The sequence below is a fragment of the Barbus barbus genome (assembly GCF_936440315.1).
Source record: "Barbus barbus genome assembly, chromosome: 48".
NCBI classification, from domain to species: domain Eukaryota; kingdom Metazoa; phylum Chordata; class Actinopteri; order Cypriniformes; family Cyprinidae; genus Barbus; species Barbus barbus.
The window spans coordinates 11,124,329-11,141,667 of NC_136726.1; the positions used below are offsets into that span (position 1 = coordinate 11,124,329).

Consider the following 17,339-nt stretch of genomic DNA (forward strand, 5'->3'; position numbering starts at 1 on the left):
CTGCATGTTTGTGAGAAGTCCATCATTAAGACGTTTTACTTTAAACATTGGCCAAAATACGAATCCATAATCTATAATAATACTTACCTACAGTGAAAAGGTTAATCACCTGTTGTTCTCTCACAGCAAAATCCACCAGCAGAACTGTTAGAACTGTATTGGAGTGTTTTCGCTTGTAAACAGTGCTTGATCTGTGCATATTTCTCCCCTGATTCAGGCAAGGTGACTTTTTTACTGAAGAAAGCAATGTTATAGATAGAGGGCTAGTATTTTATCTGCAGAGCATCCATTGGTGAGCAAGTGATGTAATGCTGAATTTCTGTTCCAATGAAGAAAATAAATCATCTACGTTTTGGGGTGAATTTTTCATGAAAATGTTTATTTTTGGGTGAACTATTCATTTGAAGGAAGTTCAAAATTTTCCACTGGTAATTACAATATTGTGGTGGTGGTCATGAGCTTTCAACTTGCATATACTATCTTTCCAACATAACTTGAATGCATCAATATACACACTAACGCAGGACGGATAGCGTGCAGTCTGACTTAAGTCAGCCTCCTGCACTGGTTCCCTCATGGGAAAGCCTTGTTTTCCTACATCATCCACGTGAGAGATGACGGTCTTTGATGGTTTTATTTATGACATGCTAAGTTTCGTCCCTTTGAAGGATCAGTAGATCAAGTGTGGGTGGGTTCCTGGGGCAGAGAGAGACGATGCCAGTGTGTGGCGCATGTCTATAATTCGTATAGTCCTACAGCTTGGGCTGCTGGGCTGCTCAGATGATTGTGTACAATAGCAGACAGCCCTCGACCCACCTCTTTCGAAACCCCTCACTGTCCACCCCTGGCCCCCGGCGAGCCCCGAGGGAAATCACAACTACTTCAAAGTGGCCTGCCGAAGGAAAGGAGCAGAAATATTTCGTATTGTATAATTTTTCATTCCTTTCCATCACAACATCCCAGCTTTCTGAGACCCCAGAGAGTGGAGATTACTGACCTTCAGCACCAACTTTCCTCTTCTCGTTGTTCAGAAACAAGCGGCTCGTATGATAATACAATCAATTTCTATTTCTCTTTTCACAGTTGGTACCTGAGTGAGTCCAGACTCTTTTCTAACAGGCCTGTATTTTCTTGTTTTACAGCTCGTTAAAGTTTCACGAGTGACTACTCAGCTTGTTTTCATTCAGGACACGTATCAAAATTTTTTGTCAGTGCGTGCAAGTGAGCGTCATGCGGTTTCACTGTGGAGACAATATACTGCGTTTAGTGGAAGGGGCAAGGAGATGTCATGAGAGAAGAACATTACTCAGCCACTTAAGAGGTAGGAACCTTCAAAGCAACGTATGCCGCAAGAAGGATTGAGGATGCGCAACACCGATCTCATAGGGCCTGAGGGAGCAGTCAAGGTCCTTGTCACTCTGCTTATGAGATGGATTAACCATGAATGACTGACAGGAAGTATGTCTTCATACAGCCTATCGAAATGAATCTAACATCTAACGTGATTATGCAACCAGTTATTACTGAACGTTATGACGTTATTATGGTTGTGTAGTTTGGACTTAATTGCGCTTGTGTCCCTTTCTCATTACTTGTTTTGAATTAAACGGAATTGTTTATTATCCTGAGACTGTTTGGAATGAAATAACGGGGAGTTATAATATCATTCCTGTATCTTCTGTTCATTATTTCTTCATAAAGTGCTTTGTTAAAAACTATTTACATTGACGTAGCGTGTCAAATGGAAGGTAGCATAGGCCTACATTATCTGGCCCCCAAGGTTTTAAAGTCAGACTGGGCCTTCTGCAGTTTTGTAATGCAAAATGCATTCAGATAAAAACTTGTTTATTTCCGAATTAAATTGAGTCCTTGGAAGTAATGCTAAAACATTTCCAAACGTTCCAATGTTAAATTAGTTTTCTCTATCCAAGATTAATGTGGATAGACAACTGTAAGTAAGTGTAGGTTGATTTTCCTTAAAAGTGTAAACACTGTGGTGCTATCAAAACTGCTGTTTAAGCATCCTACAATATAAATATGAAATTTAAATATTTGTCAAAAATAAAGAAGATGAGGTGACTGTTTGATAACCTGTGTACACTAAAGTTTGCAATATAAATTGTCTAAGTATGTGATTTTGTCACAAGTATTAATGCGTTAGTTTAAAAGATGAACAAAAAAAAAACAGTAATTATAATTTTATCAAGCAAGGATGCATTATTTTGATCAAATATGACAGTAAAGACATTCATAGTGTGGCAAAATAGTTCTATTTTTAATTTTACATTTATTTTAAGCTATTTAATAGTTGTTAAAAACTTACTATTCATCATAGTATCCTAAAAGTGTATCTATTTCCACTAAAATATTAGGCAGCACAATTGTTTTCAACATTGATAATAACAAGAAATGTTTCTTAAGCAAATCAACATTTTAGTATGATGTATATATATATATATATATAATAATCATATACAATAGCACTGTTTTACTGTATTTTTAAAAAACTTTTTCTTTTTTTTCTTTTTTTAAATCCAGTCTTGGTGAGAGTTCTTTCAAAAGCTTAATCTTGTTATAAAAAACAAGTATATTCAAGATATCAATATTCAATAATCAAGACCAGTAGCCAAGGGCAAAACATTAACTGGAATAAGAAACATTTCTTTAACAGCTGTACATCATTATTTTGGTATCTGTCTTTCTGTTTTCTGTTCAAACGGATGTTAATCAGTACTCTCTGCTCTTAGATGTTATGCGGAGACTCTCTTGGTGTTTATGAAGTGAGATGGGGACAGAAAGCCTGGCGAGACCTTCTCTGCAATGGTCAAATGACTCAGAAGAACTTTTCAGACTCCAAAATGGCTCTTCTTCTTCCTTCCAGCGTGTCTTGAGCGGGGTGTCCTTGGTCCTTTTGTGGCCAGTCGTCAAGGCAGTTTTGTCTTTTGATGGTGAAAGAGACCACACACAATCTGATGCTGTCATCTGTAATTGGTTGCCTGCCCAGAGGACCCTCCTAGCTGCCATTCTTCTTTATCTCTTCACTCTTATCAGTCCTTTTTCTCCTGGAGTGTCAGCAGGGCACTAGATGTGTGTTCATACAATTGGAGGGCACTGCGGCAGTGATCAACCTTGGTCTTTGTATTGCCAGGAACATTATTTTCAACTGAAAGGTCTGAAGTAACCTTTGCACCCAAAAAGCTGTTAAGTCAGGTGAGCTCTAAAAGAAAAATATAAGACAACAGTTGATCAAACAGTGTGACCAGAGCAAAGAGATTTCTATCGGAACATAAACATCATACTTACAAAATAAAATTAAACTGATATTTGTACTAGATATTTGTATCATACTGAATAAAATAATAAAATAAAATGTTAAAAATAGGCCTAATATTTGTAAGTGTCAGATATATTGACTCCAGAATAAAGATAAGTTGATTTGTTTGGGATGGAGGAAGTGCAGAAGTGGGAGGTGTCAGTGAGGCAGTACGTACCTCATAAATCAGTCATGGCATCTGAGGCCAAACCCGAGCTAGCAAGACTGAACTGCTGAAAAATTCACTTTTATTTTCTACAGCTTTTGAAATCGTAAAATGTTTTCCTTGAGTCATTGTTTTAATTCTTTTAATGGCATGTAAGTTCAAAGACCTCATTGTGAACTGTCCCTCTGTTACAGTGAAAGCAAGCGCAGGGCTGATTCGCTTTGATGGATTATAGTCATTTTAATAATGGAGCTAAATTTGGACGTGGATAACGTCAACATGAGTCCCACCCGTACAGTCTATTGTGGTCTCAACAAATATATAACATGATTATCTGTCCCTCATGGCCCTTTTCTAGTTACTTGGCTCACTGATGTTCTTGAAGTTCAGGCATTAAAGTTGATGTGTATTTTTTATGTGCCACTAGCAACTGTTTTCAAACAGGTTTTGCAAATAATGTCTTAAAAGTTGCTGTCAAATTAGTGAAATTTCACATGCATAATCATTTTATTGTAAATAGTGTAGAAAGTCCCTTTAAAACCAAGCAGCCCCATGTTGGTCAATGTAACGAATCCATGTGAGCAACCTGTTGCGATATTCCTACTGAAATTACTGTATTTCATCAGCAAAAATATGCAAATGTTTTTTAATTTTCTATGCAATCATAGAAACATATGGAAGATCGTTTTTGCCATGGGATAGAAAAAATTATGACTTTTTAACACACAATTTGGACTTTTTACTCACAATTCCAAATTTATATCTCGCAATTTTGACTTTTTTCTCTGAATTCTAAATTTACCTCTCATAATAATTTGTTAAGGTAATTGCAACTTTTTATCTCACAATTCAAATTTTTTTTCATGCAACAGCAATTTTATATTTCACAATCCTATGTTTATATCTCACAATTCTGACTGAAAAAGAATTACCATATAGAGATGCACTATTCGCAGACACCTTTAATATATTCCACCAGTGAAAGTTTCCAAAAATAGGGGGATATCAAGATAAATCTAGTATAGGCTGATTTTACGCTCTCAATGTGGCGACCTGCTCCATAAGTATAAAATAAACTTTTATAAGGCTACAGACAAGACTAGAGACTTTATGTCATCTCTTTTCAAAAGTACGATTCATTTTTTATCTACAAAACTTTTTAAATGAAGAACAAATTGCTTTTGTGTGGCTTTAAATCCTTTTCTAAATGAATATTGCCCCCTATTACATTGTGACTAACTACATTTAGTATGATTGATGACAATTATCTCACTAACTAGATCTGTTATCAGTCTACATGAGACAATATGCTAAGCACATTGGTCCAGACAAGAAAAAGAGCAGGCCGGAATAAAATGACGGAAAGTGACGAGAGCAGAAGACTCGCGGAAAGCAGGATCTCGTCAGGGGAAACAGAGGTGACAGGGACTGTGAGAGAGGGAAAGGCTGTTTCTGCCTTGTTGCTCTAGAGATTCATTGCTCTTCTCATCAATCATGGAGGGCTGATGAAATTGTTCCTGCCCAGAGAGAGCCTCGTGGCTCTCATGTGCAGAGTTGGCATAAATCCTGCTGGCAGGGAATAGAAGTGGATTATATTGTGCAAATTAATTGTTGCTTGAATTTGCCACTTTTTCTTCTTGCCCGCGGAGGGCTTGGAACATGAGCGGCGTATTGTCTTATTCTCAAAGCTTCTTTTTTGTGTGTGTGCTGGCACATCTCCTAGATTCTTACCTTCTCAAATGGATCATGTCAAGAATTTCAATTTGAAAAGGAAAAGGCTGAGGATCAGCCTCGGAGAACAATTTCCAGATGTAAGTGTTCCAAACAGCAGGTCAAAATGGACAAATCTTCATTATTTCAACTAGAAGCTTCTTCTCCATTCTCCCAGCGGCACGTAAAAATCCACACCTTCACTGAAGAACAAACAAAGAGCACCGCCTTCGCTACCTGCAGATCACTCATTAATGTGTTCAGTTTATTTTAGACCACGGGGGAAGTCGTGGCCTAATGGTTAGAGAGTCGGACTCGTAATCGAAAGGTTGCGAGTTCGAGCCCCCGGCCGGCAGGAATTGTAGGTGGGGGGAGGGAATGTCCAGCGCTCTCTCCACCCTCAATACCACGACTGAGGTGCCCTTGAGCAAGGCACCGAACCCCCAACTGCTCCCCGGGCGCTGCAGCATGGCTGCCCACTGCTCCGGGTGTGTGTTCACGGTGTGTGTGTGTGTGTGTGTGTGGATTTGTTCACTACTCACTGCTGTGTGTGTGCACTTGGATGGGTTAAACGCAGAGCACCAATTTCGAGTATGGGTCACCATACTTGACAATACGTCACGACTTTACTTTACTTCCCCCTTGTTTGTTCGGGCCAGAGCTGTAGACAAGCTTGGGAACGTCTCTCTCATTAGTGTTTAGTCCCTTGCCTGACCAAAAGGTGATTTTTTTTTTACTTATTTGCTTGCAGTTAGTTGTGGAATAGCTATGTGACATTTATTTAATTTTTAATTTGATTAATTTGATCTATTTTGATGTTTATTGCTAGGCATTTCCAAATAAATAAGTAATTAAATCACACAAAGTCAGACAAAGAACTTGTTATACTGCTTGATATTTTAAACTGTTATTTCCTGTCATATTATTTTAATGTATTGTCTTAATTTTGACCACAGTTTGACCATTTACTGCACTTTGTTTTATCTCTAGTTATTTAAGTCTCGCACATTCACAGAAAATAACTTCCTCGCTACAGAATAAAGCTGATAAATTGATTATAAAATATATTATTTAGTTTGACCTTCTGAGTCTGACAGTCAACATTTTGTAAAGGTTAAGCATATAAATGATAGGCTAATTTAAAAATATATATATAAAAAAAATCATCCAGTGCCTGCATATGCTAACTGTAGGTTTTCCTTTAAAGGCAGATCGATACTTAAATGGTAAATCAGCAAAAGAGAGAAAGAAAAGGGGAACAACTCCTTTCATTTATTCACCATTTCAATGTGTTGAGAAATTTTGATGTGCCGAATGCTACTAAAACTCATGAGCAGTGCAGTACTGTCCTCTAGAGGATCTTGCACAGAAGGTCATTTTGCAGTAGCTACTGGCCAGATGATCATGTTGTCAATGTCAAATCTTCAATTACATTTCTAAATTCAGTATGCGACTCAGCAGTTGATCTTGGGTGGGGGAGCTTTACATGGACTACAGTTTTTGTCAACGTGTCGTCTTGGACTGCTTATTTGAACTTAAATATATAGTGAAGATGCTTGGGGATTAAAGGAAACCACAGAGTATGAACATGGTCAATTCTGGTCCAAAGTCTGGAGACATTGGCGATGCGTGCCAGCCGCACATCAGACCACAATGTTGAACACACCGAATAGTGAACGAATCTTTCTTTTGAGTCGGATGTTTTCAGTGAATCAGTTCACAAAACCAAACGGTTCTCGAGTCAACTTCATTGAATCGACTCTTCTATTTGTCAGAACCGTGTGAGCTAGGAGTGATGCTGAGGTTTGACTGATGAATTAATTGAATAGCCTAGAAGTAATTTTTTTTTTAATAAAACGTAGGACTGCTATAAATAATAGTATAGAAGTTTTATCAACGCAATAACTTTCAGAAATATAGCCTAAATATTGGCTAAATGCATTAAATGACTGTGTGTGACACATTGCAATAATCATTAAACTTTGACGGAAAACGTAATAAACAGCAATATGCGTTGCACGTGCTGTAACGTCAGGACGGGAAAGAATCACTCTAATGTTTGTGAACCGAGCTGTTCGAGAGAACCGATTCGCGGAAATGACTCGGACTCACTACAGCACACTTGTTGCATGTGTGATAGTTACAGTAAACTCCTCCCATGGACCGCCCACAGGCTAGCGGAGCATCTTGCTTTCTTCTCTCACCCGACTAAATACTTAGTTGATAAACAGGGCTTGAGGGTTGAAGTTTTGTTTTTAAAGGTAGCCTATGGATTCGAAGTTGCATTGAGCGTTTAAATGTGTGAGAAAGGTGGCGGAAATTACAATGTGGCTAAACTAACTCTTAGTTAGGACTGAGAAGAACAAGCTGGTAAGTGAAACATTTACTCAGTAGCCACTAGACTTGTAGATCCTGGAGGTCAATGAGGATACTCCAGAGAAGATGTGGAGAAGATAAATGAAACGTGTAGAACTTAATGACATTTGAACTACTCATTTTAACTTTCTAACTAATGTAGTAATGTTAGTTACTGTACTTAATGAATGCTTTTAGGTAGTGTTACAGAGAATAGCTCACTTTTTATAAATTTTTTATGAAATTCTTAAGTTGTAGTTGATTCCCTGACATAGTAGATAACTTATATGGGATGTTTCGTTCTGTGCTTTAAAAGTTGTGGGCTATCTAGACAACATTTTTAGGCATTTATTTATAGGTACCTTTCGGGAAAGCATTTTTGCCTTTTACTTAATGCAAAAATACTGGGTAGTTAGTTGACTCATAATTAAAACCATTTATTCACCCTCATGCTGTTCTGTGGAACAGGAAATAAGATATTTTGAAAAATGTCTATTTAGTGAAAGTCAGCGAGGTTCAGTTTGGTTGTGGATGCCAAACACCTTCAAAATATCTCTTTTATGTTCCACAGAAAAAAGTCATACAAGTCTGGAATGACATGTGGGTGACTAAATATATTACACTTTTGGGTAAATTATTCCTTTAAATGGTTTGGAAAGAACTGACTGTACTGAAGCATAAAAGTACCATAATATGTTTGCAGATATTTAGGAAACATGCTGAGTTCACATAGCCTACTTGTTTCTAAGAAAAACAAACAGAGCTAGTTATTCTACTTTGAAATGTGCATTCTTTGTCAGAAGGTTTTGTTTTGGTCTGTGCGATTCTGCCCACTGCCAGATTACCCAAAAATATTATGACCCACCAGGTTGCCAGTTCACGGAAAATACTGCGTATTGCAGCCATGGAAGCCAGCAAACAAACCTAAAAAGCCTCTGTATCCATATAAAAACCTCTATGACCAGAGGCGTATTAAAACAACTTACATCAACTTACTCATCACCTTTCCTTGTAAGTTCCATTCATTCTTTTTGTTTGTCTTCAATCTGGCAACCTGTGTCTGCCACTTGATTCTGGACTTAACTGTTCTCATTGAATTACAATAGTTAAACTTTACGTTTATTGTAATTGGCGTAAACAGGTGTTTAAAAACAAGACTTTAAAGACCTGTTAACATCAAGAACAATAACTATATTAGCATACACATGCTTTAAATGCACCAGCTCTTTAAAACCAGTTCTTGTTCTCAGTGTAAACGGCTTTTCAAAAAGTTGACGTCGACTTTGAGAGTCCACTTAATGTACTTAAGCCAGGTCAGCAGTTGAACCCGGATGATAAATGAGGCTGTTTACTCTCCTCCGATCATGCTTTGAGATGCTGCAGCCTTAGTTACATTACCTAACTGGCCTGAGTACTTGCTCATGTCTGTTATTAGAAGTTCACCAGTCAACCATCTCACCAGACAACCCAAGTCCTAATTCACCAAAGCCCTTGGTGAAGAAATTAATATACCAGAACTGAAAGAATGAGATTATACTTAAGGAGCCTGGCAGAAACTTGATGTCTTAGTTAGTGTGATTTATGACCAGAGGCGCCCCATAAACTCAATTCATGCGAATTATGCATAGAGTGAATCAACTGCAGTGGGAGTCTGACTTGTTTTTGGCCTCGTAATTAGCAGATGGTGAGTATGGATGCATAAAATTTTCATTCATGAATGTTAGACTGCGAATGAGCTCATTTTCTAGCAGCAAATGGAACAGATTCGGTGCGCCATCTGATATTGCCATCTTCTAGCTGGGTGGATAAAATACCAATTTAACCCATCACAGGCTTTACAAAGGCAGCCTATAATTGGAGACATTGTTTGCCCTCTCATGGCAACATAGTTGTAGTTGCTGCAGTGTTTTTGCCAGTGTGGGAACAGGCCGAACCTATTATTAGGCAGATGGGATAAATATGTAAGTTTACAGATGTGTGTGGGATCAAGTTGTGATGCCGTCAAGAGTGCAGCTTGTGAGCGAGACAGCTTGAGTCAGAATTCTGGAAAGCATTTGTGCATAGGAAACCAAGATGAGCGCTGTTTGAACGTGTCAGCATCTGATACAGGCATCTGGTTAACAGCATCCTGCCATTTTCACAATTATCAGATACCTCTGTGCACGAGCGTAGCGCAGCCATAGGTTCACCATGAAGTCTCATGTCAGGCTGCACATCAAAGGAAGTATACTTGTTTGTGTTGTAGATGTTCTGTGTGGCTTTCATTATGACACAGGCATCTATATAAATGAGTCACCACAGCTGAACAGTCTAAACAACTGCCTTTGCGGTTGTTTCGTGCATTCTTTGCCTCACTCTTTCAGTGTACCTTGTGGGAAATTTTGCCTGTAACGTGACTTTTGGTCTCTCACATTTGTTCTAGCACGTGCCTGTTGTCATCTCAACTAAACCATGGGGTCATTCCGAAAGCCCAGGCCCCGTTTCATGAGCTCGCCTGTGCTGTCCGACCTCGCCCGCTTTCATGCCAGCTCGCCAACACTGCAGCTGTCCAACGCTAGTGTTTGGAACAGGTGGGTGGTTCCCTTTCCCAAGGATGAGAGAGAGAAAAGGCATTGTTTCATTAATTGCCATGAGATTTGAGGGGTTTTTATAGACACAACCGAGAGTTTTTAAAAGTAAAGTTCATTCAAAGATGACAATGCTGCCGTTATTTAATCGTTAACTTCAAAAACATTTTTAAATATATTTTCCATGGTCAATTTTATTTTGACATTAATCATGAATTATTAATTTATTAATATTATTACATTTTGGGGGGAGTCGCACCGCATGACATTTTACATCCTGAAGCTGATCTTAGCTAAGCTGCTCTTAAAAGCACGTGGCAAGTTCATGTGAGATGGAAAGCTTTTAAATTATTTTCAAGAAAAATTTTAATTTAACCTGTTAAAACTTGTCATGTGGTGTAAACATCAAGTAAAAGTTAATAACGTATTTTCCTTATTCCTTCAATACAAGTGAATGTACACATCATTTTCTGAAAATTTCTTTAAATATAATTTGTCAAAGTATTTTTTTTATGAATAATAATTCATAAATATTCATTTTTAGGAGTTCTACCACATGACTTTACAAAATGAACTAAACTTATATTGTCATAAAAACACGTATGGCACATTATTATAAGAAATGTAATCTGTTTTTATGTTGGTTTCATATGGGTTTGAAAAAATATTGTACCATTTTTTTGTATCAAAAGTATCTACTGATTGTCAAGTAACCATTAATTAAAAAGTAATAACATATTTTCATAATACCTTGAATACATTTACAGCTTAAAAACAATTTTTTAACGTTTTTAATATATAATAATCTTCAAGGTAAAAAAAAGTTATTAGACAAATATCAAGTATTATTAATTCATAAGTGTTATTTAATTTTTTGGTAGCTGCATCACATGACATTTTACAGCCTGAACGAACCTTATCTTTTCACATACAGGTCAAATAGTTTCAAGAGTGTGCCTGTTTTTTGTTTTTTATTTGGTGTTCAAAATTTCATAAAATATTATTAATGTAGCTATTTTGTTAAAGTTTATTTCTAAAAAATAATAATAATACATTATGCCAAACTGCTTTTCTTTTTAATTATTTCAATTATTTTCAATTCTTTAGTGAGAACTTAATTTTTTCTGTTATTTTTTCATTATGATATCAGGACAAAATTAAGCAATTTTCAGTTTAAATTTTAATTTTATTTCAGCAATTAAAAACATTCTCATGCATAGAGTTGACTGTAGAAATCATTGCAGAAATACATGAAATGTAATAAATAAAAAAATATATCCAAATATTTTTTGATAAACATTGATAAAACAAAACAATAAAACATCTTTAGTTTTGAAATTTGCTTTTAGGAAGCCCTGAACTTTAAACTTGAGTCAAAAAGGGCAGTGTTCACGATCACTGTACCTCTGACTCAAAAGTGAAACCTTGCTTTGTCATATATGATTTCACTTTGCATGCCATATTTAGTCTTTAGGGAAAAACCCCCTTAGAAAAGCACGTTTTTAAGGTGTTGGAGTAGGAAGCAGACAGCAGCCTTTGCCTTTACCACTTCCTTTTGGAAATGGGACCTCTTCTGCCCCTCTCTCATGAAGTGTAGAGCAGGATGTTAGTCAGAAGTGGTCGGTTGGACGGTGGGCAGCGAAAGTTTGCTGGCAAGCGGACAAAAACGCTGACTATAGACACTAAAAAATAGCTGGATTTTGAAATGTTTTTACAAAGTCTTTATGCATATAAGGGGATGCTTTGCATAGAATTTTCTTAGCTTGCAAATCAGCGATCAGGCCACTTGAATGAGGCCTAGTTTCCTGATTTCTCAACAAAATGAGTCTTTTCTGTTTTGCAGTGTTCAAACTGCTGTAATTAAAGTCTTCCGAGGTGGGGGGCTACAGGCCAATGAGCTCTACACCCTGAACGAAAGCATAAGGTAAGAAAGTAATACAGAGAATTGCAGCCATGTACTCCATTCACTTCCTATACAATGATTTCAAGTCAAGATTAGAGATTTTTGACTCATGCCAGTAGGCAACGACCCAGAATACACTTAACAACCACATAGCAAGCAAATGGCAACCACCCACAACACTTTAGCTTTGTGCTGGTGAGTTTTTTACAGACAGGCAACAGGATTTTTACTATTTTTAATAAAGAAAAAGTAAAACGTTTTTTTGTTTATAAGGGTGTGTGTAACTAACTGATTATTTTACCTGTTCTATCAGGTGGCTTTTGAGGACCGAGCTGGGATCATTTATCACTGAATACTTTCAGGTAATGTATTTTTCAGTTCTGAAGACATAATGAAAAATAGTTGAATTTGATGTGAAATTATCCTAATGAGAAATGAAAAATCTTAAATATTCCAGGTTCAACCCAGCTAACAAAAATACATTGTAAGAACATTTTGCTAACTTTTTAAATGTTTTAAAAACATTTTTTCTTGGTTATACAAACATTTTGCAAACATTATGGAATTCTTAGAGTTGAATGTTTTCTGAACATTCTGATAAAAAATGTTAGATGAACATCCAACTAAAAAAAAAAAGCATTCCGTGAATGATGTATAAATAACGTTTTTGTGCTAAAGTTTTGAGAACATTATTAAAGACCAGAGAACTGTGAATGACATTGACTGTGAACTAGGAAACTTAATTGACAGCATTTTTGGAATTATGTTAATGTTCAGTTGTACTCTTTTATTTTGTTTAAGAAAAACAAAAAAAACAGCAGAAATGTGAAACTTCAAATTTTATAAAAGCACTAATATTAATACTTAATGTTAAATATTTATTAATTGAGCTGTAAAGGTCTTTAAATCATTATTTTCTGGTATTATGTTATGAAAAAATTCTAGTAAGCATTTTTTTTTACACTAAAATCATGTTAACTCTCATATTGTTTATATCTTGTGGCTGTACTTTTGAAACAATAAATATTTCAGCATTTACAAATTGACCCCATTCACTCACTGTCAGATTTATTTATTTTTTGTGCTATCAACATTACGCCACAAATGCTGTCAAATGAGCTTAACTTGTAATGAATCTGGAATATTCTCTAAAGTACCTGCATGACTCATTTTATCCAGGATCAGCTCTTGAATAAGGGTCTGATGAATATTTTGGAGAACATTCAGCTTCATAACGGTGAGTGCTGAACCCATTTTATAGGTCTTATTGGTGCATTTGATGGCCTGCGTGAGCTCTAATAAGGTTTTATACAGATGCGTGTAATTCAATCGCTCCTTGCATTCTTGTCTTATTTCTCATGCCCAGATGAGACTCGTCTCCAAGCGCTGTCTGAGATGTGGGTGAGGTTTTTCACAGACATCCTGCCAACTCTTCAAGCTATTTTCTACCCCGTGCAGGTATTAAAATGATCTCACCTACCATTCAAATCAGTGGGTTGGCGTCGAGTTACCGACACTATGATGACTGGTGTTTTTTGGCTGGGTTTAGGGCCAGGAGTTGACTGTGAGGCAAATGGCTCTACTAGGCTTCAGGAACATGGTTCTGTTGAAGCTTCCTATGGAGAGCATGTTTCAGGGCTCCTCATTTCCTCCTCCAATCACACAGATGCTGCTGATCCTGCAGGTGAGCTCTTACTAGGTCATTTGTGCACTAATAATGTCCGATTTTATGATGCATCATGAACATTTCCACCACATCTGTAATTTTGTGATGGAAATTACATTTGAAACATTTTTGGAAATGTTTTGGTCCTGATAGCTTTAGAACTAGCATTTGTTTGTCTTAGATGCTCAAAAGTAATTTGGCAGCTTGAACAGAAAGGATGCACAATAAGTCAATAAGTCTCTCATATTTCATCTCGCACCCTTCACTGACATTGTTGTCTTTTCTCCTTGGTAACCAAGTACAGTAACATTTGAAATAAAACTTTAGGTTAAAAAATAGCAGTTGTTTGTGGAAATGATGCCACAACTGAGACGCAGTCGGTTTGTGTAAAAAAAAAAAAGAAAAAAAAGCAGAAATGTGAAACTTAAAATTTTATAAACGCACTTATATTAATATATATATATATATATATATATTAATATGCATTATTTGAGCTGTAAAGGTGTTCATCAGTAACATATGGAAAAAATGGTTGTTTTAGAAATGACGACACAACTGAGATAATATTGAATATAAATATTGTTTGTTTATTATATCTCTGTTCAGATCTTAATAATTCTAATAATGTAATTTTTAAGGTAAATTCAAAAAATTGTATAAAAGTTATATGTAAATAGATATATATTGTTATTTGTAACTAAAAGTAAAACTAAATAATAAAATAAAAAACAAAAATAAATAGATGAAAAATGAAACATTTTGCCTTTGGCAACTTATTGATAAAAAAAATGTTTAACTACTAAACTAACAATAAATAAAAGCTAAATACAAGCACGTAACAAACAAAAAGCACATAAACTAAAAATTCAAATGAAACCTGAAAATAAAAAAATTCAAAAGCTAAATTCAAAACAAAAAAATACAATATAAATAATACTAAAATAACAAGAAAAAAAGTTGTATGTTTGATAAAAATCAACCACTGAGACAAAGGTTAAGCAAACATACGCAAAATGTTGTTAATGCACAGGTGAGAATATGAAGCAGAGCTATGAAGATAAATGAACATTGGGAGAGCATTCCCTGAGTGCTGGCGTGGGAACATATATGGATCTGCTTTGTGCTGCTGTAATCTCAGATGAGATTTGAAGAGCCTCCATGAAACCAAGCACTTTGACCCAGCATTCGTTTTTCAAATACAGCTCCTCCATACAAAAGAAATGTCAGCTTTGTTCCAGAACAAGTCTGAGTACCGCAGGGATACAGTGTCATGCTTAAGGGCATAATCGTGATGAAGCACACTGATGCATCATCCGTTCCTCATTTACTCCCACTTGTCAGCTGTCTTGGGATTGGACCCAGATATTTAACTATTCATCTACCAGCAGTAATTGTCGGCTCTTTGTATTGGATCCTTATTTTCATGATGTTTTTTTTTTTGGAGCAGGGCATTCATGAGCCTAATGGACCTACGCAAGAGTACTTCCGGCTCGAGAGGCTAGTGGACATGGTTATATCCCCCTACCTGAGTAACTACCTCTACATGAACCCTAGTGATTCCTCTTCAGGTGCTCTTTCAAATTTTTTTTTTTTTGGGGGGGGTCAATGACATCATGCCCTTTCTTTGTCTGAGTCAATTAATGTATTCAAAAAAGCATTAACAAATCGATTCGTACATACAATAACTTGAATACACCTTTATGATGACCATAATTTAAATTCCTTAATTAAAAATGTATGATGTTTTTTAAGGAGGGACTAAAGTAAAATCTGTCTGGTTGGTATAGCTGTCCAAATAACATAAAGAAAAGGAATATCATGAAGACAAAAGCCTCATTAAAAGAATAATTTATTTAGTAGCTTGTCTTAAACTTTTAATATTGTTTATTAGAAAACCTTTTTTTTTTTTTTTTTTTTTTTTACAAAACAGCTTCACTATTAATTCATGTTATTTATTAGTACTTAAAAACAAGTTTATTTGCGAGTTAAAATCATATGGTTTAACCAACAAAAAAATAAGTCAATGATATATCTTTTATGAGAACGCAAAGTTAGTTAAAGTTTTTTAAATGTCATGTGGTGCAACTCCCCAAAAACCTATTGAAGTTTATGAATTAATAATTCGTGATTTTGGAAAAACTGCTGTGTACTTTGAAAAACTTATTTAAAAACGTTTAAACCCCCATTACCGTAGAATTGAACAAAACACAAAGTGCACGATGGGCGTTACTGTGGAACACTAACAGGAAAATAAAAAAAAAGTTAGTTATTTTAGTGATGATTATGCTGAATGACATTTTTAGAGTAAATAAATATAAGCGTTTCTTGAAAACAGTATAAAAGTTTATCAAACCCATGTGAAACCAGCAGATATTCATATGTCATTGACCCTAGTCTAATTTATGCATGTTGTAGTCGGCATTAAATCTAACCAGCGTCATAATCGCTTCCCCCGCAGAGGATCATCTGGAAGGCCTGAGGTTGGTTGCCACTCCACACCTCAGTCAACCTGAGATTACGGTGACACATTTTGCCCACGAGTCTTTCCTGGCTCCTCTAATCGAACACGAGGGTGAAGCCTATTTGGAAAGGACCGGTGGTGTCCGACGCCATACAGTCGCCGATGTGCATTCGGACATCCAGCTCCTGTCCATGAAAAACAGGATGTGTTTAGAAAAAGTGGAGGTCAGTGGAGCGGCCAGGATGACCAAGACAGAGAGCAAAAGGACACCTAAGACTTTCTGCAGTGAACCCACCTTTTTTGACTCCCAGCCAGGTGGCTTGGAAATCCTCCGAGGGCAAAGCACTGCAGAGATCAAATGTGGCCTTACTAGTTAAAAAAAGCCTCTCTCTCACGCTCTCAAAACGCCCACTGAGATCTTGTAAAGTTACGATACCTGAGACAAGCCAGAACATGTTGGCTTAATACAATATGGACTCTACTGCTGTGGAAATGTGAGCTGTTTTGTGTGCTAAATACTGTTTGGCCTGTCAGTTTAGCCTGTTTTTAAGAGCTTGAAGGATAGTTGAAGTTTCGCTTCAGCCATTTCTTGTAAAGCACACCAGAGTCGCACTTTTTTTCTGTTGTGGAGGTGGTAAAGCAATGTGAAAGTATGCCGGTGAGCAAACGGTACAGTAGAAACCATACGGAGACAAACTAACGGAACTCCCTTACAATAAATGTCTTTAACTTCTCTTTCTTAAGCGGTCTTACCGTTTCATTTTGTTGTAGTGGAAACTAAACTTGCTGACATGAAGAAAAATAAGATTTTTAGTCTTTTATGAATGTTTTGTTTTATTTTATGAAATGTATATATTTAAAAAAAATTATTTATAATAATTAAAAAAGAAACTTAATTCAGTGTGTGTCAAATTATGTTGTATATTTTTGTAGTAATAAATGTAATGAAGAACGTGTTTTTGAACTCTTTAGAGGTTCTTGTGAGCATTTCTATGTGGCTCTGGCATACAGTTCCTTCAGCAGATTAGCTTTTAAGGAGCTTTAGATGCGGTTTTCAACGTCAACATCACCTCAGAAATCCTTTGTGGTGGTGTTTCAGAATGTGAGCTGCCAAAGAGCTTTATTGCAAGTGTACTAAACAAGGACTTTTGACCTTGGAGCAGATGGTTGTGTGTTTATCAAAGACAATGTTTTGTTT

The 17,339-nt window shown here is 36.3% G+C and overlaps 1 protein-coding gene across 1 annotated transcript; it reads left to right on the top strand.

Moving 5' to 3' along the window:
- Positions 1-7,358: 7,358 nt before the first annotated feature.
- LOC306866862 (proline-rich protein 5-like) lies at positions 7,359-16,999 on the top strand. The gene is made up of 9 exons (XM_079412261.1): positions 7,359-7,559; positions 9,967-10,114; positions 11,955-12,035; positions 12,328-12,376; positions 13,194-13,251; positions 13,381-13,472; positions 13,564-13,698; positions 15,128-15,248; positions 16,139-16,999. The coding sequence occupies exons 2-9, from the start codon at positions 9,996-9,998 to the stop codon at positions 16,516-16,518; spliced, it is 1,035 nt and encodes a 344-aa protein (XP_079268387.1). The 5' UTR covers positions 7,359-7,559; positions 9,967-9,995; the 3' UTR covers positions 16,519-16,999.
- The last annotated feature ends 340 nt before the right edge of the window (positions 17,000-17,339 follow it).

Bases quoted from the DNA above. Each gene is read 5' to 3' on its own strand.
- LOC306866862 (XM_079412261.1), top strand. From the start codon at position 9,996: ATGGGGTCATTCCGAAAGCCCAGGCCCCGTTTCATGAGCTCGCCTGTG. The intron at 12,377-13,193 runs GTAATGTATTTT...CATTTTATCCAG, and splicing joins TTATCACTGAATACTTTCAG to GATCAGCTCTTGAATAAGGG. The intron at 15,249-16,138 runs GTGCTCTTTCAA...CTTCCCCCGCAG, and splicing joins CCCTAGTGATTCCTCTTCAG to AGGATCATCTGGAAGGCCTG.